The sequence below is a fragment of the Marmota marmota genome, unplaced genomic scaffold (assembly GCF_001458135.2).
Source record: "Marmota marmota marmota unplaced genomic scaffold, marMar, whole genome shotgun sequence".
Taxonomy (NCBI): Eukaryota; Metazoa; Chordata; class Mammalia; order Rodentia; family Sciuridae; genus Marmota; species Marmota marmota.
In genome coordinates, this window is record NW_026000164.1 from 20,041,480 (window position 1) to 20,067,299 (window position 25,820).

The following is a 25,820-nucleotide window of genomic DNA, read 5'->3' on the forward strand; positions in this document are numbered from 1 at the left end:
TCAGTGAAAAAGCACTTGCCTAGCATGTGTGAGGCACTGGGTTCGATTCTCCGCACCACATACAAATATATGAATAAAATAAAAGTCCACTGATGTTTAAAAAAAAAATAAAAAACAAAGAGAAAAGTTGGTTGGAGACTGGCGGAAACTAAAAGACTAGCTGAAAACCACAAACCTTTCTAGATGCAAGGTTCGAGGCCCTAACACAGGCAAGTTTCTACAAATTGATGAAGTGTTTGTATACGTCAACAAAATGCGTAACCATGGCTTCAGTGTATTATACGAAATGTTGCAATTGAAGGCACGAGAGGAAGCCCGCAAAAACAACATTCTTAAAACTCAGTTTAAGGCGAGTCGAGGCTGGGTTAGGAGACTGATGCGAAGATGCAATCTATCTGTGCGAAGGAGCCGCTAGGATCAGAGTGCGCCACCACGCCTGGCCAACATATGACCCAAATTGCTTGCTGATTACAGTGAAAAATTGTAGCCCTGCAGAATCTTCAGAGACAGATTAAGTTTTGTAAATTCATATTTTGCAACACTAGTAAGTTTTCTCAATTGTAATATTTCAACTATAATACAAATCAATAACAACTAATGTGTTAGCTTTTTTCTTTTCTTTTCCAAACCAGAAAAATATTCACTATCCGGGAGCGGTGGCGCACACCTATGATCACAATGGCTCAGGAGGCTGAGGCAGGAGGATCGCGAATTCAAAGGCAGCCTCAGCAAAAGCGAGGTGCTAAGCAACTCAGTGAGACCCTGTCTCTAAATAAAATACAAAATGGGGCCTGGGATGTGTTAAAGTGCCCCTGAGTTCAATCGCAGGTACATAAATAAATAAATAAACTGTTAGGAAGAAATGATGCGCATCGATTTGGACTATTCAGTTCAATGTATATTCACAAGTATTCTGTGCATCCTAATCCTGCTCTAAAGACAGTTTAATAATAAGTGATGTTTTATTATTTTTACTTTGTTTTTGTGGTACAAGAGACTGAAGCTAGGGCCTTCCTTGCACATGCTAGGCAAACACACCACCACTGTTACACCTCTAGCCCTGTAATAAATTTTTTTTTTTTTTGTACCGGGTATTGAACCCAGGGGAACTTAACCCTGAGCCACATTCCCAGCCCTTTTTGTGTGTGTTTTATTTAGACAGGGTCTCGCTGAATTATTTAGGGCCTCACTAAGTTGCTGATGGTAGCTTTGAACTCTTGATCCACCTGCCTCAGCCTCTTGAGCCGCTGGGATTACAGAGTGCGCCACCATGCCTGGCCCATAAACGATTTATTTTATTTTTTATATTTTATTTTTTAGTTGTAGTTGGACACAATATCTTTATTTTCTTTGTTTATTTTTATGTGGTGCTGAGGATCAAACCCAGGGCCTCGTGCATGCTAGGCAAGGGCTCTACCGCTGAGTCACAACCCCAGCCCGCAATAAATGATTTTTAAGTAATATCAGCACAATTTTTTTTCTAAAAAAAAAAAAAAAAAAACTTCATATAATTCTCGTACCCCGCTTTTTTGCTTAAAAAAAAAAGGCATATAATCTGCGATGATTATTCGGTGAAATACGGTACATTGAGTCCCTTGTCCCCGCTGAAAGCTCTAAAGATTCTTTACCAACCTAAATATTCTGATTAATAAAGGAGCCGATCAACCTAAGTTTGGTCTTAAATAATGCGACCATCCTTAAATCCTCTTCCTAAAAGCACCAGGAAGGGGCGGGTCCTCCGATTAGACTCTTGCGTGGGAGATTGCTTCAAGAGGCGGATCTTAACCCCTCAGAACGGAAGTTCGTGAGCCTTCAAACCCGCGGGGAAGCAACTTTGCAACGGACCAACATGGCGGCGTCCAGTGAGGAGCAGGCGTTTGCTTCAGGGGTTGAAAAAAACTGGGGTACAGTAGTCCGTTCCCCAGAGGGGACCCCTCAGAAAGTCCGGCAGCTGATAGATGAGGGGATTGCCCCAGAAGAGGGAAGCGCAGAAGCGTGAGTTCTAGAGTCAAACCTGGCTCAGGCACTGGGAGAATGGAGATGGCTTGGGGAAGATAGCCCTGGAGCAGGGGCGGATGGTATTGGGGTCCCCTCGGTTGGCGACTTGGTCAGTAGGGATGAATAGTTATTGGGACCAGAAGGAAACTGAGACGGCTGGGATAGGTCGACTTAGATCTTCTCAGGATGTACCTGATTTCGCACCACGGGAGGAATTTTGCCATAAATTGTTTTTGGAAGGAAATATAAAAAGAACCGTTAGTTAAGCTCACAAACTTCTTTTAGTTGGGGTTCTTAGTCTTTTTGTGTGTGTGTGTGTCGTAGGCCGTTTGACAGTATGGAGATATGTTTTTAAAGTGCTTAAAGCAAATAAGGGATTATAAATGAAACCCGTTATGTTGGAATGTAGTTATTAAGACAGTAAAAGAAAATATTATGCATAACGTGCGTTTTTTTATTAGAGTTAAATGTTATCTGTAAGTATGTCTACTATCAAACGGTTCTGAAGTAGTAAAGAACATCAACTGTATTTCGAATTATAGCCAACAACCATAATGTGAGAAAATTGTTTTCATTGGTGACAATAGTTATTGCTTTGGTGACAGATTTGTAAGTACTGCTTATACTGCGGGTTTTTGTTGTTGTTTTGTTCTTCCCTCATAATTGAAGAAAATGTTGAATCTCAAAGGTTAGTGAACTCAGTGCCGTTTTATTCCCAACTTTATGGATGTTTTGAATTTTTTCCAAGAGGGGCTCGGAATCTTTGAGGAAGATTAGAAAAAAAAAATGTTTCTTTGAAGCTGTGATTGTTAGTGTAACCCAATTTTTATTAAAATGATACTTGTCTCAGCAGTTCCAACACGGACCTCTACTCCCAGGCACCCTTGAAATGGCTTTCATTGAAAATAAACATATCGCCTGGCTTTTTTTTCCCCCCTCTCTGCAAAATTTTTTCATGAAGTCTCTTAAAGATCCTTACTTTGATTTGAATTGTTTAATTGGTTCTTTTTGGAATGGAGCCATCCTCAAAAGAGTATTCAGATAGCAATATCAGAGTTACTTTTTCTCCTATTATAACATTGCATTTCAGATTGTATGGTGAATACCTGAGGACTTCAGTTCTTATTTTGTGATTACTAAAATTGGGCCAGGTACTGTTGGAGAACAGTGAGTGAGCTAGGAGAATAGCTTGTTGGTATTAGCAGAGTACTGTAGAGGTAGAAATTGACTGAAAATTAGATATGGCTAAACTGTAACGAATTTTCGATGCTAAGTTAAAGAATTTGGAATCTATTTAGTAAGTGTTATAAAATGATTTGAAAAAAAATTTTGATACCAGGAATTGAACCCAGGGGTGCTTAACCACTGAGCTACATCCCCAAACATATTTATTTATTTAGTATATATTTATTTGTTCTAATTAGTTATACATGACAATGCATTTTGACACATCATACATAAATGGAGTATAACTTCTCATTTATTTGGTTGTACATGATGTAGAGTTACATAGGTTATGTAATCATGTATGCACATAGGGTATTAATGTCCCATTCATTCCATTATCATTCCTACGTCCATGTCCTTTCCTCTCCTTGTTTATTTTTTATTTTGAGACTATGTTGCTGAGGCTGACTTTGAACTTGTTTCAGCCTCCCCAGCCACTGGAAATGCAGGCTTGAAAAATAGTAAGCAGAGGAATGACATTTCTGAAATGATTTTTTTTTTTTTTTTGGAAAGCTTAAAATCCAGTGTTGGGGGGGGGCTGGGGTTGTGGCTGAGTGGTAGAGTACTTGCCTAATATGCATGAAGCACTGGGTTCTATCCTCAATACCATATAAAAATAAAATAAAGATATTTTGTCCACCTAAAACTAAAAAAATAAATATTAAAAAAATCCAGTGTTGGTATGATTGATGGTGATTTGCAGAGAAGCTAGATATGAAACATTTAAGTAGAATGGTACCATGAAAAGATTACCAACAATTCTATCACTTTGTTTTAGGAGGGATACATCTGCCACATTCCAGTCAGTTAATGGATCGCCCCAAGCAGAACAACCTCCATTGGAATCTACAAGCAAAGAAGCCTTCTTTAGCAGAGTAGAAACATTTTCTATATCCTTTTTCAGTACATGTAAGTTGTGCTTTCTACCTGTTCCTGAAATTTTTATTCCTTCAGGCCATTACATCACTTACTCTGATATTTTAACTTGGTAAGAACTTTTATAGGAAAATTAACATCATAACATGTTATCAATCAAAAGGAATATTTGAGATTATCTGACCTCTTCTTTTTACAGAAAAAAAATTAAACACCTGAGAAAAGGAAGAATAATAACTAATACTTCTATAGTGTGTTTTCTATAAATTACTACATTTGCTCTTCATCTTAAGCCTTTGAAAATAAGTATTATGATTACGATTATTATACATTTTACAAAGGAGGAAGCAGTCATAACAATAGGTTATATGACTTGCCCAAAACAGCCTTCTAGCAAATGGCAGAGCCAAGACTATAGTTTAATTTTTTAAAAATATTTATTTTTCAGTTGTAGTTGGACACTATACCTTTATTTTATGTATTTATTTATTTTTACTGTTGCTGAGGATCAAACTTAGGGCCTCGCACATGCTAAGTGAGCGCTCTACCACTGAGCCACAACCCCAGCCCTTATAGTTTAATTTCTTAAAGACTGTCCTACTCCATTATCTCTTTCTAGATTTTCCTTTGTGTGTTAGTCCTCTGTTATTACATAAAAAATTGCTTTAAAACTAAGTGGCTTTGGGCTGAGGTTGTGGCTCAGTGGTGGAGCGCTTGCCTAGCACATGTAAGGCACTGGGTTCAATCCTTAGCACCACAGCAAAATAAATAAATAAAGGTATTGTGTCCATCTACAACCAGTGGCTTAAAACAGCAAACATTATCTCACAACTTCTGTGGATTCAGAATCTAGGCAAGACTTAGTTGAGTCTCTGGCTCAGTTTCTTACTGAGAGTGCAATCAAGGTCACCTGAGTACAGTCATCTCAAAGCTAAGCTAGGAAACGATCCACTTCTACCCTTTCTCATGATCGTTAGCAGGATTCATATTCTCGTGGCTATTGGACCAAGCCTTCAGTTTTGTGCTGCCTGTCAACCAGAGATGACCTCTTGATTCCTTGCTGTGCAGTCCTTTCAGTAGGAACAGTTCATGACTTGGCAGCTGGTTTCCATCAGAATGAGTAAGCAGGGGAGCAAAATGGAAGCCATATTCATTTTTGTAAACTCATCTAAGAAATGGATGCTCTGTCTCTATTAACTGGTGGTAACTCTGCAGGAATCATAGACAGAAGGTGGAAGAAATGGTGGTCCACTCCAAGTACTCCTTTTTTGATGACTTTGTTACCCCATATACAAGGACCAAAAGGCCCAGCTGCTATTTTTTAGAATTTTTATTTTTATAGTTTTAAAATAGTTAATTTTGTCTCTAAGTTTCCATGGGGGATTGGTTCCGTGACCCCCTTGGATACCAAAATTCAGTGAAGCTTAAAATCCTCATAAAATGGCACAGTATTTGCATATAACCTATGCAACTTTAAGTCATCTAAGTACTATGTAAAATAATTGTTATACTTTATTGGGTAGGGAATAATGACTAGAGAAAGGGTTGTACATGTTCAATAGAAATGCCTTTTCTTTTTTTTTTACTGGGGATTGAACCTAGGGGCACTTTACCATTGAGCTACATGTCCTCTGTAATTGTTTGATCTCCTTATTGCTTTCTGGGATAAGAAATAATTAAAAAATTTTTTTTCCTGTAGTGCTTAGAATCAAATCCAGAGCCTTGCACATGCTAGCCAAACATTCTACCACTGAAAACAACATTTTTTTGCTATTATTTTTGGTGATACTAGAGATCAAAGCCAGGAGTGCTTTACCACTGAGCTACATCTCCAGCCCTTTTTAAAAATTCTGAGATATGGTCTTGCTAAATTGTTGAGAGTTGGGTCAAAATTGGAATGAATCTTCCTGCCTCAGCCTAGTTACACAATGAATTCTCTCTCTCTTTTTCTTTTTAAGTGGGGTTGGGGATTGAACCCAAGGGTGATCTACCACTGAGCCATATCCTCAGCTCTTTTGATTGATTGATTGATTGATTGGTTGGTTGATTATTTTTTGGTAGCAGGGATTGAATCCAGGATTGAATTTAACCATTGAGCCACATCCCTAGCCTTTTTATCTTTTTTTTTGAGACAGAGTCTCGCTAAGTTGCTTAGGGCCTCACTGAATTCCTGAGTGTGGCTTTGAATTTGTAATTCTCCTGCCTTAGCCTCCCAAGAGGCTAGGATTATATGTGTGTGCCATCCTGCCCAATTCCCTTTTTATTTTTTATTTTGAAACCCGGTCTCATTAAATTGCTGAGGCTGGCCTCAAATTTACATTCCTTCTGCCTCAGCCTTCCAAGTATATACCACTGTGCCTGGCTGCACAATGAACATTTTAAAATGTTGTAACGCATTTACAGATGTGCTAATGTTTTATTTTGTTTGTTGTTTTGGGTGTTTTGGTACGGGGGTTTGGCTCCAGAGCTCCTCCTTGTACACCAAAAGCTTTGAATGCTTAAGTACCATCTGTAAAATGGCTTTTACTTACACATGACCTATATGTATCCTCCATGTACTTTAAATCATCTCTAGATTACTCTCAATACCTCATGCAATGTAAATGCTGTGTAAATAGTTGTTATATTTCATTGTTTAGGAAAAGGTCTGTACATGGTCAGTATAGATACCTTTTTCATTTGTTCTTTTTCTTTTTTGGTATTCTGTGGGTGAAACCCAGGGCCTCATACATGCTAGGCAAGCACTTACCCTGAACTATAGTCCCAGTTCCCAGATACAATTTTTGAAAATATAGATTTCATATCCACAGTTGGTGAATTTGAAGATGTAGATCCCACACAGAGGGAGAGCTGACAATAATACCTCCTATTTAAGTTGTATGCCATAGGATTTATTCTATTTCTCTCTATCCACATTTGCCCCTTCTTTATTCAACATTTGTGAAACCTTATTTCTTTTATTCTGATTATATTTACTTCTTTGATCAGTCTTCCTATGTGCATTTAACTGCTATACTACCATTTCCTTCCTGCATGAATGCCCTCCTTAACTCATTTAGACTGTAGCTCTCAGCACTGAGCTGCCCATGTGAATGCCTTTTATATGGTGCTTGGTTTCAGCATCTTGACATGGGCCGTCCATCTTTATGGACACTCTTTTCATCCCAGTTGGGTTCAGCTACCTGGTACTGAGCTGCCTCTTTACATCCTGGCTCACACATCTTCCTTATTTCTCACCTGTTGTTTTAAGGTGAAATTGCTCAGGAAAGGGAAGGTATTTTAAATCATTTTTATAATTGTTTATTGCATTCAATTCTGATTTTGATGCAGTACTTAGATTTATTTCTTTTTTGTTCTCATAGACTATAAATTGATTACCATTTTCTTCTTTTTTAAAATAATTTAACTTTTTTATTTTATTTTGTTTTTATGTGGTGCTGAGATTCAAACCCAGGGCCTCACTTATGCTAGGCAAGCATTTTACCACTGAGCTACAAACCCAGTCCTTGATCACCGTTTTCGATATAATAATCAATTAATCAAGTTAAATGATTCTATAGCTAGATAATCCCAGTTCCTTTAATATTTATATTTAAATTCTGTTTTTCTAGCCTTCATTTATTCTTTTGCTGATATAAAAATGTTTTCAAATGTCCATATCATGCTAGGCATGGTGGTGCATGCCCATAATACCAGCTACTAAGAAAACTGAAGTAAGAATAGGCTGAGCACTGTGGTACATGCCTGTGATCCCAGTGATTTTGGAGGCTGAGGCAAGAGACTCACAAGTTCAAAGTCAATCTCAGCAACTTAGTGAGACAAATTAAAAAGGGCTGGGGTTATAACTCAGTGGTAAGGTGCCTCTGGGTTCAATCCCCAGCACAAAAAAAAAAAAAAAAGAAGAAGAAGAAGAAGAAAAAGTTCAAGACCATTGTGGGTAACGTAGCAAGACCCTATCTGAGGGGGGAAAGATTCTTATAAAACTACTATAGAACTTTCCTGCCTCACATTTTATGTTTTATCATTTATTTATTTATTTTTTCCTGGTGCTTTATAAAATAAGGGCTGTCAAAGTTGGCGATATAGCTTGGTAGAGTGCCTGCCTTGCATGTACAAGGCCCTGGGTTCAATTCGTAGCACCACAAAAAAAAAATAATAAATAAAATAGAAAAGGACTGTCTAGAAAGGATCTATAAAAGTGAGTGTTGAATAATAAGGATCAATAAATGTTTAAGGACTTAACATATGCTTGGCTGTTTAACACATGTACTCTGAATAAAATGGACTTGATAACCCTCAAATCATATATGCTCACATACACAGTATATAACAATTAAATTTGGGGGTGATAATAATAATAATAACTTTTATTATTTTTACCACTTTTATTCTTTGGAAAGTAAAGGTGGATGTGCTACAATTAGAAGACATAGACAAGTTGCAGAAGATATTTCTACCTTTTTGACTTTGCTCATTCCTTATTGCATAAACAGGTCTTAATGCTTTCACTAGTGTTTTTAAGTTTCCAGTATTTCAGATAAAATGAAAATTAATGGCTTCTATATTCCACCCCACAACCAATAATAAAAGAAACCTTTTTTTTTTAAAGATATGGTCTTGGCTATGTTTGTTGCCTAGGACAGTCTCAGCCTCCTAAGTAGTTAGGACTATAGGTAAGTTATAAAACCTTTGAATCATATAAAATACAGAAGCTTCCTACAGAAAAAATTAGGAACTTTTTCCCCCCTTAGCTTATTACTCAGATGACCTTCATTCTGCAAAGCATGTATCTGCTTTAAAAATGGTCTTTACCATTTGTATTACTGCTTTTCTCCTTAATTTGATGTATTTATTCTTATATGAATTAAGAATGAGTCTTACTTCTGATTTATTCATGTTAATATACTTGCGGTGTTGTTTTTCTTAACATGAATACTCTTTGAAATGGGCAGGGAAGCCCCCTGAGCTGTCTCCACTCGTCTGTGCAAAATATGGTTGGGTCACAGTTGAGTGTGATATGCTCAAGTGTTCCAGCTGTCAAGCTTTTCTCTGTGCCAGTTTACAGCCAGCTTTTGATTTTGACAGATGTAAGTATAAAACATGGATTATGTTTTCCTCTACTTTTAAAGATACACTAGCTTTTGTTTCACCATATATAATAAGGTAAATTTGCAGTTGCCTTCACCCTAATTGTTAGCTTCATTCATTACTTTTTTAAAAAAATTAAGCTACCCTAGAGTGGACTTGAATCTTGAATTCATGTATTCTAGGTAGCTGATGGCAATCTGTTTACTTTTTGATTTGAAAATTTGTACTTTTAGACAAAGTACTTTCTGAAGTCTCACACTTTGGAACGCCCAGCCTTGTAAGTTAAATGATGTATCTTATTTGTTGATTTTAGGATAACAGTTTAGAGCTTTTTCATGGAAAATGTTAAGATGAAATATTTCTACTATTTTTGTGTATTTTTAAATTATCTTAGTTGTTTCTATTTGTAGTTGTATTTGTACTCTTTAAGGCTTTTGGTTTTTGAATCTATACAGTGTTTTTTTAAGGCATTTCTACCTGTGTGGATTTCAGATAAGGAACGATGTGCTGAGCTGAAGAAATCCTTGTGTACTGCCCATGAGAAGTTCTGTTTTTGGCCAGACAGCCCCTCTCCAGGTACTTATTTCTGAGAATTCTCATTTTATATCTTCTGGGTCATTGCATTTCTAGTGTTGTCCTCGTGTGTGTGTGTGTGTGTGTGTGTGTGTATGTATGTGTGAGGGGGGCGGCGGGTGAGAGAGAGAGAAAGAAAGAAAGAAACCTAATCTTTCTTTTTCTTCTATTTGTGCTTTTCAAGAACTTGCATTCATTTGTTTTTTAATTTTTAATTTTTTTTAAATACATGACAACAGTAGAATGCATTATAATCCTTATTACACATATAGAGCACAATTTTTCATATCTCTGTATATAAAGTATGCTCATGTCAATTTATGCCATTATACATGTACCTTTTTTGCATTATAATTCTTAATACACATATATACCACAATTTTTCATATCTATGTATATAAGGTATGTTGACACCCAATTCAAGTCTTCATAAGTGTACTTAGTATAATGATGTCCATCATATTCCACCCATCCTTGCTAATCCCCTTTCCCCTCCATTTCCCTCCCACCCCTCTTCCCTATCTAGAATTAATTTAATCTTCCCATGCTTTCCCTCCCTACCCTATTATGAGTCACCCCCCCTTATATCAGAGAAAATATTTGGCATTTGATTTTTTTGGGATTGGCTGACTTCACTTAGCATTATCTTCTCCAGCGCCATCCATTTACCTGCAAATACCATGATTATGTTCCTTTTTAATGCTGAGTAATATTCCATTGTATATAAATGCCACATTTTTTTTATCCATTCATCCACTGAAGGACATCTAGGTTGGCTCCACAGTTTAGCTATTGTGAATTGGGCTGCTATAAACATAATGTGGCTGTGTTCCCGTAGTATGCTGTTTTTAAGGGTTTTTTTTTTGTTGTTGTAGATGGACACAATTTATTTCTTTCTTTCTTTATTAATTATGTGGTGCTGAGGATTGAACCCGGTGTCTCGTATGTGCCAGGCAGGCGCTCTACCAATGAGCCACAGCCCCAACCCCTGTATTCATTTATTTTACTACTCATTAAGTGCATAATGTGTATACATTATCCCATTTAATCTTCATAGGGCCTAGGATGTAGATATCATCAACTGAGCTTTTTTAATTGAGGAAACTAAGAATCAGAGATCCTAAGACAAACTAAAGAGAACCATAACTATGATTTTATCTGATTCCAAACTCTGCTTTTCCCATGTACTGTGTAGCTCCAGATTCTACCAAAGCTTCTTTAGAGGTAAATACATTTTGGTTGTTACAGGAGGCTCAGGGGACCCCAAATAAGAGTGGTGTCACAACAGAGTGTGGAAAGGCAGGTCCTAGTCTTCTCTCCCCTTTGTGTAAGGGCCATGGCAGGACATAGTCTCCCTGAAATCAGGAACCACTGATGTGTGCACAGAGTGCTTTATAATAAGCCAAACATACAGTATCAGCTAGGATTTTGAAATATTTTGTTATTTATGCAGACATGTTTCTGCTAAGTAAATTGCTTCAACAGCAGAGCCCTCTGGTGGGGAATCTCACTAAGAGCAGAACAAAATTTTTCAGACCCATGTTTACAAAGCAGAACCGTTCATCTGTATTTGTCATTCCTTGACCACAGAACAGTGCAGTGTAGGTATATTTTTTATTTTAAGAAGACAGTTCACGCTAATTCCAGGGTCACTAATGGCTAGGAATATTCCATGAATGACTACTAAGAGGATAAAATAGATTGAAAGTGACTATGGATTGTTATCTACCTCTGATGACACTTTCTAAAAGAAGTTAACATATGACAAAGATTTCCTACTGTTAGCCTAAATTGTATCACTGTATAGCACAGCTCAGCCCTGTGAGGACTGAAGTCCATCCTTACCCAGTGCACTGAGTTTAAGTTTATAGAGTCTGCCTAGCACTCTGTTCATAACTTATTAACTCTTGTAATTATACACATTGCTTTCTTGATCCCATTCACAATTTTACTACCTTGAAGACCTCTAATTCCTATCTAGACCTTTTTTTTGAACTTGATTCATATTTTCAAGTATTCTCTAAATATTTCCACTTATTATTATTTTTTTTAAGAGAGAGGTGTGAGAGAGAGAGAGAGAGAGAGAGAGAGAGAGAGAGAATTTTTTTAATATTTATTTTTTAGTTTTTGGCGGACACAACATCTTTGTTTGTACGTGGTGCTGAGGATCGAACCCAGGCCGCACGCATGCCAGGCAAGCGCGCTACCGCTTGAGCCACATCCCCAGCCCTCCACTTATTATTATAGGTACCTGGAACTCAACTTACACAAAGTTGAACTCTTCTCATATACCCAAAGCTTTGCCCAGCTCAGTAAATGGCACTGACCTCTCCATCCATTTGTCCTAAATCCAGAAGTCATTTTTAGCCACCCTTTTCTATCGTCACCCATTGTATCCTATTCATTCTTTCTCCTAAGTAGGTCTCAGATATAACTTCTTAATTATAGCATTCCTAGTTTGGTTCTTTAACATAAAAGAGATTTTTATGTGGAGAAAGGAATGTGCACACTATTTATGTTGTAATTCGAATTTATTAAGCATACCTATTAATTTTTAAGGTAATTTTTTTCTAATAATTATACAGTTGCTTTAAACATTTAAATGACATTTACTAACTTACTAGGGCTGATTATTTTGAATATGTTCAAACACTTTATAAACAAAATATACAAATACATTAATTATGAAAGATATTTAAGCTTATTATGTTAAGACATTTTCCTAATGGGTTTCATTTCCTCTCTGTTCTTTTACCTTCATAAGATTTTGCTGTTGCTTTCTTAGTATTGTAGCAATCAAACAAAACACTAAATTAGAAAATGATCAGAAGGGCCTTGGGACCTGGTTTCTTTTCCCAAATTTTGCCAAACCTAAGCCCTGGTCATCAGAACATATACCTTTTTATTGTTAAACATTACTTGATTTTTAAAATCTATACTTTTTCCTTTTATTTTAATTTTACTTTTTCTTTGTAGTGCTAGAGTTCAAGCCTAGGGTCTCACTCATGCTAGGTAAGCACTCTACCTTTGAAACACACTTCAGCCTGTAACCTGATTCCTTAGTAAAGTAATGTTTCTTAAATTGATGGTGCTGGTTGCATTGGCACACACACCTGTAATCCCAGCTACTCAGGAGCTTGAGGCAGAAAGATTACAACTTCCAGGAGAGTCAGAGCAATTTTGCAAGACCCTGTCTCAAAATAAAATAAAAGGACTGGGGATGTACCTCAGTGGTAGAGCACTTGCCTAGCATATAGGAAGCCCTAAGTTGAATCCCCAGTATCACAAAATGAATGAATAAATTAAATTAATTGATGGCATGTATTTTGACATATGTGGTTATAGTCGTCCATTTTATCCATGAATAATTGGTTCTAAAACTCCCTTTGATACTAAAACCTGCAGATCCTCAAGGCCTTTATATAAAATGGCATAGTGTTTGTGTAAAACCTACTTTCTTCTTCCTATATACCTTAAAGCATCTCTAGATTACTTATGTTACTTAATAGACTATACTGTATCAAATAGTTGTTATAAAAAGCCTGTACCTGCTCAGTACAGATTTTTTTTTTTTTTTTTTGCAGTGGTTGAATCTAGGATGCAGTACCCATGGATTTTGAGGGCTAACTATATTTACAATGACTTTAAATATTTTGATTTAATCACCCCGAATGTAGCAAGTCCCACTTTCAGTAACTCATTGTAGAATGTTTGCCTAGCACATCATGCAAGGCCCTAGGTTCAATCCCCAGTACTGGGAAAAAGAGAAAAAGGAAGTATTCCTTTGTTTTAATTTTTTAACTTTTAAAATAATTTCTAAAATTTTGAAAATTTTCAAATATAGACAAGATTTCTACCACCCAGTCCCACATAATACCAACATTTTCTATCTTTGTTTCAAACCGTTTCACCTTGCTTGTTTTTATGTGTGTGTTTTGGGGGAGAGGGGGTTGTGTGTATCTAGTTATGCTTTCCAACTTCACAGTTTTTAATTTTTCTCTTTATTGCTATTCTTTATTTAGTAAGATATCCTTCTCATGCTTTCCTTTAGTTTTTTGAACGTTTTAAATTTTCTACCTATGTTTCATGATGTGTCAACTTTGGAAATCCACCCCACCACCACCAGTGTTTGTTGTTATTATTTATTGTTTGTTTAGTTACTTTTTCTGAGCTGCTTCTATAAAATACATCTTCTTTATCATAGGTGTTGCTGAAGTCTCTGCTTGGTTAGATGATGATTTGTTCAGAGATTTCCTTAAATGCTTACAAACAATAAGTCCCCCAGTCTTTGTCAAGGAACTCTGTGCATTGGGTCAAGTTGTCAAGCAGGCAGTTTGCAAATCTGCATTAGGTCTCACTTCCTCCTTGCACAGAGCCACCAACTCAGCCATAGATGAGAGCTTAGGGCCTTTTTAGGTCTTTCCTGAGCTTATGTACAGCCCTACACATTCGCATATCTCAGATTCCAAGGAGTGTGTCAGAGCTTTTCAAACCCTCCTATGGACATCTCAGTTCCCAACTTTTCATTTTAAGGTTTGTGGTCCGTTTGTTGCTTGCCCCCAACTGTTTTGGTTGCCTCCGTTTTTTGTTTTTTAAGTGATTCCTCATTTTTTTTAAAGTATTTATTTTTTTAGGTGGACACAATATCTTTATTTCATTTTTATGTGGTGCTGAGAATTTAACCCAGTGCCCCACACATGCTAGGCGAGCACGCTACCACTTTAGCCACATCCCCAGCCCTTGGTTGCCTCAGTTTAACTGTGATACTAAATATTTGCTTGAAACAACTGTTCTTGAAAACCATTCTCAGGAAAAGAAGCATTCTCATATGCTAGACAAGTGCTGTACTACTGATTTCACTGGGCCAATATGATTTTTCATGCACTGTTAGATCATATAATAACAGTCTCTGAGATGGGGCTTTGGAGGAGCACAGCTACCCAATGTCCTCTTCCAAGGCTGTTAAGCTGCTGATTTGCATTATGATTGTGGAACTCTTGGTTTTCAGGGCTATATGGAGGATCTAAGCTGGGGAAAGAAGGATGGATACAATACAAATTAAAATGCCATAAGTTCATTTTCCAAGCTGACTAGAGCCTTTATTCTTATCAAGATTCTGCCATTTTTTTCTTGAATAAACACTTCCCAGATTATTGCAAGCCTTTGGTTAAATTTGAGAATGCTAAGAAAGTAGTTTTACAATTTTACCAACATTCTTATTGCTTTTATAGAAGACAGGATTTTCAGAGGTTCTCAGTCCACCATTCCCACAATGACATCCTACAGAGAAGCAAGAGACATGTACTTAACAGAAAAAAGTACTCAATACATCAGTGCTCTCCTACTTACTAGAATTAATTTAAAATTAACAATTAGCTAGGTGCAAGTGGTGCATATGTGTCATTCCAGCTATTTGTGATCTTAGTCTAGGAGATTAAGGCAGGAGGATCACAAATTCAAGGCCAGACTGGGTTACTTTGGTAGACCCTGTCTCCAAATAAAATAAAAAGGGCTGGGGATGTAGTTCAGTGGTGGAGCCACTTGCCTCGCTTGAGCAGTGCCTTAGTTCAGTCCCAGGACGGCAAAAAAAGTTACTCTTTTATGCTTGTTTGTATTGTATTTGTTTGCATATCATTAAGAATTCATAGCCTTTCAAAGGCATTTTATTTTAATTATAAGTTATTTTCTTATTTGAGTTTCAAGGTATTCATAGCTGGAAATAATGGATTGATTTCCTTTAAACTGGCTCTTCTGTACTTTCAACATTGTCTCTAACATTCTTGAAAGCATTCTTGCTTGGCAGCAACAGACTTCTATTCTGGATACAACTTGATTTATTTTCCCTACCTCACAATGTGAAATCAGCAGCTCTCTCAAGAGCTTGATCCTTTTACTAGCATTAGAATAGTATTAGAGACCAAAATCTGATTGCTAATGAGGCCTATAATTATTGGGCAGAAGTGCTACTGTTACTACTATTAATACAAAATAAACTAAAATATTTAGAGATACAAATTGGTAAGTTTTCACATATGACATATGTGTACACCCTTGAAATCATCACTGCTAAATATTTTTATTCTTTCTTTCTTTCTTTTTTTTTTTTTTTTTTTTGTGATGCTGGGGAAGGCCTTGTAAATGCTCAGCAGGTGATCCTAGGTACATCCCTAGCTGCTGGATACTTTTTTTTTTTTTGAATTTTTAATATTTATTTTTCAGTTTTTGGCGGACACAACATCTTTGTTTATATGTGGTGCTGAGGATCAAACCCGGGCCACACGCATGCCAGGCGAGCGCGCTACCGCTTGAGCCACATCCCCAGCCTTGCTGGATACTTTTTAAATGATCAGTTTAGGGTGACATATGAAATTTCACGTGTGTGGCGGAGGGTGGTACTGGGGATTGAACCCAGGGTCACTACCACTAAGCTACATCCCCAGCCCTTTTTATTTTTCATTTGAGACAGATCTTACTAAGTTTACCTCAAACTTATGATCCTTCTGCCTCAGCCTTCCTAGTTGCTGAGATTACAGGCATGGCCACCATGACTGGTCAAAATGTATTTTCATTCTTTGTCAGAGCTGATTAATTGTGGTTTTTACTAATCATTCTTGGCCAGATAGCCTAGTCTCCTTAGGAAGTACCTCAGCAAGACCTTTCTGTCCTCAATGTGCTTTTTCCAGTGTACCAGATTCCATAGATGAAGATGAAGATAGGGTTTACCTGTAGGGTTTTTTCCTTCCTGGCTCACAATAAGTTATGTTTCTGACAGCTTGGTAGTTGTTATAAAAGGCTGGTTCTCTAAGCTTTGTCACCTGTTCAAGCCTCTGTGTTTTTTTTATTTTGTATACCAATATCATCTTCCTGTTTACTTTTTCCATAGATCGATTTGGGATGTTACCATTAGATGAGCCTGCTGTTCTTATTAGTGAATTCCTAGATCGTTTTCAAAACCTTTGTCACTTGGACCTCCAGCTTCCTTCCCTGAGGCCAGAGGACTTGAAAACTATGGTGAGTTTTTCTTGGCTAGGTTGTAGTGACCTCCACTTGTCATCAGCATTTGTACATGAAATAATTCTTTTAATGACAAAATGGTGCAGATTATTAGGAAGAGAACAACTCATTCATTTCTCATCTGACCTTTTCGATTTCAACCAGAAAGTGACTATTGAGGGTTGAAGCAAATAGGTTCCACTTAAATGTTTAGGTATGATTCTTGAAGTGGCAAATTTAATTTTATCTTGATTAGTTACTTATATTGTTTAACAGAAGACACTGACATGTGATTGCATATCATTTTTTGCATATAATTTTCCATAGTGATAGAGGCCAAGTAATAAACTCTTCCTGTGAATAGAAGTGTTGAAATACTCTGGCCCATCTGTACTTTGAAATTCCATATTTACTATCCCATTTCATTAGCCTGTTAGTGCTGTGAGGAAAAGCTATATTATAGGAAATAGCAGCTTATTTTAGTCATCTATTACACTACTGTGACTAAAGGACCCAACCAGAAGAACTGTAGAGGAGGAAAAGTTTATTTGAGGTGCTCACTATATCAGAGGTCTCAGTCTCCATTCCTCAGGGCTCGAGTGAGACTGAACATCATGGTGGAAGACAGTGTGGCAGAGGGAACCAGCTCACGTGATGATCAGGAAGCAGAGAGGGAGAGACTCCACTCTGCAGATACAAAATACACACCCCATAGCCATGACCCCATAAATTATTTCCTCCAACCACACCCCACCCATATCCAGTCATCACTCAGTTAATCCCATCAGGGATTAATTAACTGATTGGGTTAAGGTTATGACCCAATCAGTTCTCTTACATTGTCTCACACATGAGCTTTTGGGGGATGCCTCAGCAACCGAGTAAGAAGACCCTGTCTCAAAATAAAACAAAAATGTGGCTCACTGGCAGACCACCTCTGGGTTCAATCCCTAGGACCATAGGGGAAAAATAAAGCTGCTGTGTGATTCCTTAGCCCTGCCTAAAATAAATCTTCTCTATGAGGTCAGTCTCATCATATTTGTCATTTTTTCCCCTGATTTTTGCCTTGTACCATGTAAGTACATCATATGAATAATTTTTCTTTGTATAATGGTAAAAACTTGAAGTTTTTTATCTGGTTCCTTTGTAGTGCTTGACAGAAGACAAGATCAGTCTTCTGTTACACCTGCTTGAAGATGAACTTGATCACCGAACTAAAGAGAGAAAAACTCCAAGCAAGTTAGGCTCCGACATCCAAGTCCACATCACTTCTTGTGTTCTCTCTCTGTGTGGCTGGGCATGTAGGTCAGTCAGCAAATTTTGCCTGAGGGCATAAGCTGTGATAGTTGCATACACCCATATGTATATCATTCACTTATAGTATTTGGAAATCACATGATGTTTCCAGTGAGAAAACAGAAACAAAGAGAAAAGTGAGGGGAGGAGTGGATGGGTGCGGGATAGATAATAATTAGTAACAAAGAGAATTAGAACTTGGGGATTCCTTGTCTTCACACCTGAACTTTGTTTCTTGTACTGTAACTATCCAGGTATGTTCCTATAAGCAGTGAAGCTCCTTTTTGAAAATAGAAAATAAGCTATTTTTAGAAAGAAAAATCAGTGTAATTGAGTAAAAACTACCAGAGATTGGTGGGGGATGCAAGTGTAACCAGATAGAGCACTTTCCTAGCATGTGCAAAGCCCTGGGTTCAGTCCCCAGCACTCCCTAAAATTTCAGACACCAGTTGGTATCCCCTTGCCCCATGCTGATGTGTTTTTTTTAACTGCTCAGTTTGGCAGAGACTGCCTCTGAGATAGAAGATTTTTGAAACAAAATTTTTTTGGCCCCCAATGGGGAACAAAGCTAGGCAGGGCCTCACACACCCTAGGTGAGTGCTATGCCACTGAGCCATGTCTCTTTTTATTTTTTGTATTTGAAACAGTGTGTTAACAAGTTGCTGACACTGGCTAAAACTTGCAATCCTCCTGCCTCAGCCTCCCAGATTGCTAGGATTGCCGGTATGCACCACCATGCCTGGTTTGATTTACCTTTGATATGCTTTCTTTGGTAGATTAGGAAAGAGTTTAAAGAGGGACAGGACAATTTTATAAAATGTACTTCCTACATAGCCTTGCCATAGAGAGCACACCAAGAAATAATGTAAGAGGTGATGGAGAGACATAGGAAGATGACTGTCCTCAGATCAGAGGATGTAAGGACATGGTTTCCAGTTCCCTGAACCACTGAGATTTTTTTGATGAGATGAACCATACTCACATTACACTTGGTCACATAGAAGTGTTATCCTTCAGAAAGACCCAGCTTGTTTTCCATTTCTTCCTAGTTCTGCTTTGGAACCCATGCAGCTCTCCCTGATAACATGTTCACAGTGTATGAGGAAGGTGGGGCTCTGGGGCTTCCAGCAGATCGAATCATCCATGACTGACCTGGATACATCCTTTGGCCTGACCAACTCTCCAGTCCCAGGCCCTGAAGGTCGTCCAGAGCGCTTCCCTCTGGTGCCTGAATCGCCTCGGAGGATGATGACCAGGAGCCAGGATGCCACATTTTCCCCAGGCTCAGAGCAGGTATTGACTTAACTTGTTTGAGGTGGACATTTTAAAGACATTGTTGCCAAAAGTGTTGGTGGTAGAAAGTGGAAAATTGGTGGGTAGGTTTCACTTCTGGCCATATTGATCAGAGTATTATGTCATTTTTCTGTTCATCAATTGAGAAGCTAAATTTGTTATAGAAATTCAATAAAGAAATATAGTATTCTTAGAAGAGTGTACTTATGTAGGTAAAAGAATTTTTTTTTTTTTTTTGGTGGTACTGGGGATTGAACCCAGGATGTACCATTGAGCTTTATCCCTAGCCCTTTTGTAAATTTTTTTAAAAATATTTTTTAGTTGTCAATGGTCCTTTATTTATTTATATGTGGTGCTGAGAATCGATCCAGTGCCTCAAACATGCTAGGCAAGCGTTCTACCATTGAGCTACAAGCCCAGCCCCTTTTTGTAAATTTTGAGACAGGGTCTAGCTAAGTTGCTGAGGATGGCCTTTAATTTACAATCCTCCTGCCTCAGCTTCATAAATACCTGGGACTACAGGAATGCACTGCTGTGTCTGGCAGAAACTAAATTTTTATTCATTTATTTGTAGTTCCAGAAATTGAATCTAGGAGCACTCTACTGTGGAGCCACATTGCTTTCTGTTTTGTTTGAGACAGGATTTGACTGAGTTGCTGAGGCTGACCTGGAATTTGTGATTCTCCTGCCTCTGCTTCCCAAGTCACTGAAATTATAGGCTTGTGTCATTGCACGCTGCTCCAAATAATTTTTTATATATATTTATTTTTTAGGTGTAGATAGACACAACACAATGCCTTTATTTTTATGTGGTGCTGAGACTCGAACCCGGGTCCCACCCGTACTAGGCGAGCACTCTACCGGTGAGCCACAATCTCAGCCCTCCATATAATTTTTTAGTAATGTTTTGTTTTGTTTGTACTGGGGAATTGAACCCAGGGTCTCTTTACCACTGAGCTACATCCCCCACCCCCCACTCCCCCCTTTTTTTGAGTCAGGGTCTCAGTTGCTTAGTGCCTTGCTATGTTGCTAAGACTGGCCTCAAACTTGGAATCCTCCTGCCTCGGTCTCCCAAGTCACTGGGATTATAGTCATATGTAACCACAGACAGCCTAAATTATTTTCTTTCTTTTTTTTTAGTGTATTTATTTTAATTAGGTACATATGACAGAAGAATGCATTTTGATTCATTGTAAACAATTGCAGCACAACTGTTCATTTCTCTGATTGTACACAATGTAGCTTCACACCAGTCATACATGTGCCTAGGGTAAGGTCCATCACCTTCCACCATCTTTCCTACCCCCATACCCTCTGCTTCCTTCATCCCCTTTGCCCAATCAGAGTTCCTCCATTTTTCCCATGCCCTCCCCCATTATGGATCAGCATCCACTTATCAGACAGAACATTTGCCCTTTAGATTTTTGGTATTGGCTTACTTCGCTTACCATGATATTCTCCAACTCCATTCGTTTACTTGCAAATGCTGAGTAATATAATAATTTTATTCTCTTTTAATGCTGAGTAATATTTGTGTGTGTGTGTTTGTGTGTGTGTGTGTGTGTGTATCACAGTTTATTTATCTATTCATGTCTTAAAGCGCATCTAGGTTGCTTCCACGATTTAGCTATATGCTGATTTTAAGTCCTTTGGGTATATATGAGGAGTGGGATAGCTGGGTCAAATGGTGGTTCCATTCCAAGTTTTCTGAAAGACCTTGCTTTCCAGAGTGGTTGCACCAATTTGCAGTCCCACCAGGCAATATATGAGTGTGCCTTTTCCCCTACATCCTCACCAACACTTATTGTTGTTTATATTATTGATAACTGCCATTCTGACTGGCGTGAAGTGAAATCTTAGAGTAGTTTTGATTTGCATTTCTGTAATTACTAGAGATGTTGAACATTTTTTCATGTATTTGTTGATCGGATGTACATCTTCTGAGAAGTGTCTGTTTAGCCCCTTAGCTCATTTATTAATTGGGTTGTTTGTTTTTTTGGTGTTAAGTTTTTTGAGTTCTTTATATATCCTGGAGACCAAATTATTTTCAATGTACCAATTAAAGATTTTCTCTGAAACCTAATATAAACTATAAAATACTTGATTTCATATGTTTTAAGAAATACTTCTGGCCATAATCATCAACATGATGCATGGACTTTCCATGTTTCCTCTTTAGGTTGAAAAGAGCCCTAGTCCCATTGTCTCCCGAACTCGGAGCTGGGATTCTTCTAGTCCTGTTGATCGGCCTGAGCCGGAGGCAGCCAGCCCCACCACCAGAACCCGGCCAGTGACTCGAAGCATGGGAACAGGAGACTCTGCTAGCCTGGAAGTACCCTCTAGTCCCCTCCGGAAAGCCAAACGAGCTCGCCTCTGCTCTTCCAGCAGCTCAGTGAGTCCACCTTCTCATGTAGCCATCACTGAGCACAAACAGCAGGCTGTGCTCTCACCACGCAGCACTGAGACACAAGCGTGAACCACCCCGGGTCCTCTGGCTAAAGGTAGACTGCGTGAATAGGGTTAAAGATGAAATAGGTGACCAAAGGGAAAAGATTGAAGGGTTTTGTCATTTGTTCCTTTGGGTAGATTCTGGAGAGGTAATAAATATTTGAGGCTAATGGTACAGCAGTGAGGTGGGGGGACAAAGCTGATAAGGTAGTTTGTTTAACACAAAAGGACTGAAAGGAATGGGCTGGGGTTGTGGCTCAGCAGTAGAGCACTCGCTTAGCATGTGTGGGGTCCTGGGTTTGATCCTCAGCACCACATAAAAATAAATAAATAGAGATATTGTGACCAACTACAATTTTAAAAAAAAGAACTGAAAGGAAAATTTTTAAAAGACAGAATTTAAAAGCATTAAAACTAGAAGTGAGGACAATTATGAGATTTTGGACTTTATGACTAATAATATGCCTATAATAATATTCCTCCCTGAAGAGACATAGCATCTGCCCTTCATTAACACTCTCTCTTCCTCCTCCCTCAGGACACATCTTCCCGGAGCTTCTTTGATCCTACCTCTCAGCACAGAGACTGGTGTCCTTGGGTGAATATCACACTTGGCAAAGAATCTAGGGAGAATGATGGAACAGAGCTTGATGCCAGCACCCCAGCAGAGCCGGGCTGGAAGGCAGTGCTGACCATCCTGTTGGCCCACAAACAGTCTAATCAGCCAGCTGAAACAGACTCCATGGTGAGATAAGCTGTTGCCCTGCTTGTATGCAGCACTTGATCTTTATGGGATAAGCAGCAGCAGTTAGTCCTATAATTAGCACCTGCCTGCCTTCAGCTTTCCTAAGTCTTGTAGACTTATTCTGATTTATCCTTAAGAAAGGTGTGGAAGTGGTCAGTCTTTCTGCGGCTTAGTATATGGCATTCCATCAAATTCTGTTAAGTTCTTTGTTCTCTCAAATAAAATGACTCAAAGTGGAAAAGTAATACAGAAACAGAAATAGATGAATAGGCAGCTGCTGTGGCCTCATGTTGCAGCGCAGCTGCTTTCTCCATCAATTGCTGTCACTTGCCTTTGGAGCCTGGCCCGATAACTTAGCCTTTGGATCTGTGCTCTGACACCAAGCCAGTTTCTTTCACTCCCTGTATCAGTCAGGCATGTGCGTTGGACCATCATTAGCCATCACAGTCATGGCTACTGTGGTTAACAAATGTGGGTACATGCAAAGCCATTGTCAAGAATGAGAGTGATGTGTGTCCTTAGTGTCCACCATAATTCCCTAATGGAATGTTAAGAACTATTTTGTTTCCGTTAGCGGACTTACTTTCATATTCGCCTAAAAATTACTGATCTCTACACCCTCCAAGGTCAAAGCAAAGTAATACCTGCCAGCCAGTGTTCCCAAATTCATGGTTTTGTAGGGTCTTAGGAAGCCACTGGAAGGAGCTGCACTGATGCTTTTTTTGGTACTGGAGATCGAACCCAGGGGCACTCTACCATTGAGCTACATCCCCAGCACTTTTTATTTTTACTTTTTTCTTTTTGAGATCAGGTCTCATTAAGCTGCTGAGTCTGGCTCCCAAGTTGCTGGAATTATGGGAGTGTGCTGCCACTCCCAGCTAGTACTTATGCTTAAAGCCCAGCAATGAGGGGCTGGGGATGTGGCTCAAGCAGTAGCGCACTCGCCTGGCATGGGTGCGGCCCGGGTTCCATCCTCAGCACCACATACAAACAAAGATGTTGTGTCTGCCGAAAACTAAAATGTAAATAAAATATTAAAAAAAAAAAGATTACAGATCAGGGCTGAGAATATAGCTTAGTCAGTAGAGTGCTAAAAAAAAAAAAAAAAGCCCAGCAATGAACAATGTATATTAGTGCCTTTAGAAAATATGTAGATGAATGTGTCCAAGTTTTTGCAGGAAAAAAAAATCACTTCTTTTCAATTTAAAAACATTTGGAATTGTGTAAAGCTATTTAAAGAAAAATATTTGCCCAGCTATTCAATTTGGAGTTATTAAATCTATATTTGCATATAAGTTCTCTCTACCTAGACCTTTAGGAAGTAATATTTTGGCAGTTTTACTAACAGTTCCCTCTATTACTGTTATACCAAAAAGAAACCACACAGGGTTAGGTTTTTCATTCATTTGTAGAAAAAGTTGGCCTCATAATTGGTCCTGGATTCTGGGGCTCTTAGAATCCTTTTTAGTAGCTCGTCTTTTAATCTTCCCACCAGCTGCTATGACTGGGTGAAACAAAGCTTGATGGGGCTATGGTGAAGGAGCTTGATGTTGGAAAAAGTTTATACTATTTCTTTTTTCAACTTTGTTTCTTTCAGTTTTTTACTAAACTAAATTCCCTTAGTTCCTTGAGTCAGAGCTCAAACTTTTCCTCCTGGCTCCTCGTTTTATTAAAAATTTCATCCCACAAAGAGGAAAGGAAAACAGTAGAAATGCCATCTTATATGAGAAACTGGAGGTTATTTTATGGCTCATCTTACTAAATATTCTTTATTCTCTTTACTGAAGTTCTTGCTATGTGAAATATCTGCTCTTTATTATCTCAAAGACAGAGAGAACCAAGTGTTCTGATTTACCGAGAACTTTTATCTTCTAATGAATTGCTTTGTCTCCTGTAACACTATTTCTCAGAATCTCAGAGCACTTGATAGGTATGATCTAGTGGCAATGAGAGTCTTCCTATTTTTAGCTCTGCTGGCTAAAAATGAAGCTGAGAAAGTCAAGGTCATAGTTTAGACTCTTAGGGGTTATTCAACATTTATTTCTTGGCCTTGGATTATACTGTTAACCCCAAGTAGGTAGGTTCCAGGTAAATTTGAATCCTGTTCACAAGAAATAATGAACTTGGGCCATTTGAACATCATGGATTTTTTAAAAAATGCAAAATGAATGTGTGCTCTATTAATGGTAGGTCAGAAGTGTCATCATCACATAGAAAGATTAGACACTTAGAAAAGATGATGAGATGGGCTGGGGATGTGGCTCAATCGGTAGCGCGCTTGCCTGGCATGCGTGTGGCCCGGGTTCGATTCTCAGCACCACATACAAAGATGTTGTGTTCGCGGAAAACTAAAAAAAATAAATATTTAAAGAAAAGATGATGAGCCATGTTTGTTGCCTCAGTTTGTTAACAGCAGTCTGACAGTAGAACAAAGGCTTCTTGATTTCATTTAATCTTTTTTTTTTTTTTTTTTAATTTTTTAGTTTTCAGCGGACACAACATCTTTGTTTGTATGTGGTGCTGAGGATCAAACCCGGGCCGCATGCATGCCAGGCGAGTGCGCTACCACTTGAGCCACATCCCCAGCCCAATTTCATTTAATCTTAACTGTACATTATAGCATATTATAAAATGGGTTTGTATTCAGTCCTAGAAATATTTTGATCATTGTAGAAGAAATTTATAGATTCTGATACTGTAGAGTCTAAAAAAAATAGTGTAAACTTTTTTCCAACATCAAACTCATTCACCCCAGCCCCCTTAAGCTTTGTGTTGTCTAGTTAGATAAAACTTTTATGTGTTATTTGTTATTTGTCTCTATAAAAGAATTTAATCCTAATAATAATCTTTTTCTACCAATAGAGTCTCTCTGAAAAATCAAGAAAAGTATTCCGAATATTCCGACAATGGGAATCTTTATGCTCATCCTGAAGCTACTCTACCCCATTCCTGGAGAAAACTGAAATGAGAGTGACTTTTTGAAAAATAAAACCTGAATTCTCTTTGGGTCAGCTGATACTGTTTTTCTCCATTCTGGTTTAATCATAAAGAGCCCCTGCCATTGCAGAGGTAGTGAGCGTCAACAATCTGCATGATTAACATTTCCCTGTGTGGATGTGGACAGGATAAGGTACTGCAAACCCAGTTCTATTAAAGGACTGTGAGGCTACAAAACTAGATGGAAGACCTAGGAACATGCATTTCGGCAGCTTTAGTGTGGGCAGTGTTTCAAGGACTGTATATCCCAGGATTTGACAGTGTGTGTTATTAAAGTATTTGCCAA

General features: G+C 38.2%; 1 protein-coding gene across 3 annotated transcripts; it reads left to right on the top strand.

Moving 5' to 3' along the window:
* Positions 1–1,805: 1,805 nt before the first annotated feature.
* Positions 1,806–25,553, top strand: Zc3hc1 (zinc finger C3HC-type containing 1). Of its 3 annotated transcripts, XM_015493829.2 has the most exons (10): positions 1,810–1,995; positions 4,004–4,115; positions 9,038–9,188; positions 9,682–9,765; positions 16,646–16,773; positions 17,906–18,060; positions 19,101–19,344; positions 21,524–21,736; positions 22,331–22,537; positions 25,400–25,553. In XM_015493829.2, the coding sequence occupies exons 1-10, from the start codon at positions 1,850–1,852 to the stop codon at positions 25,466–25,468; spliced, it is 1,509 nt and encodes a 502-aa protein (XP_015349315.1). In that variant the 5' UTR covers positions 1,810–1,849; the 3' UTR covers positions 25,469–25,553. The 3 variants fall into 3 exon arrangements, with proteins under 3 accessions (XP_015349317.1, XP_048642889.1, XP_015349315.1); XM_015493831.2 differs by lacking the exon at positions 25,400–25,553 and having other exon boundaries at positions 1,806–1,995; positions 21,524–21,845; positions 22,331–22,466; XM_048786932.1 differs by lacking the exon at positions 9,038–9,188 and having other exon boundaries at positions 1,808–1,995; positions 4,004–4,134.
* The last annotated feature ends 267 nt before the right edge of the window (positions 25,554–25,820 follow it).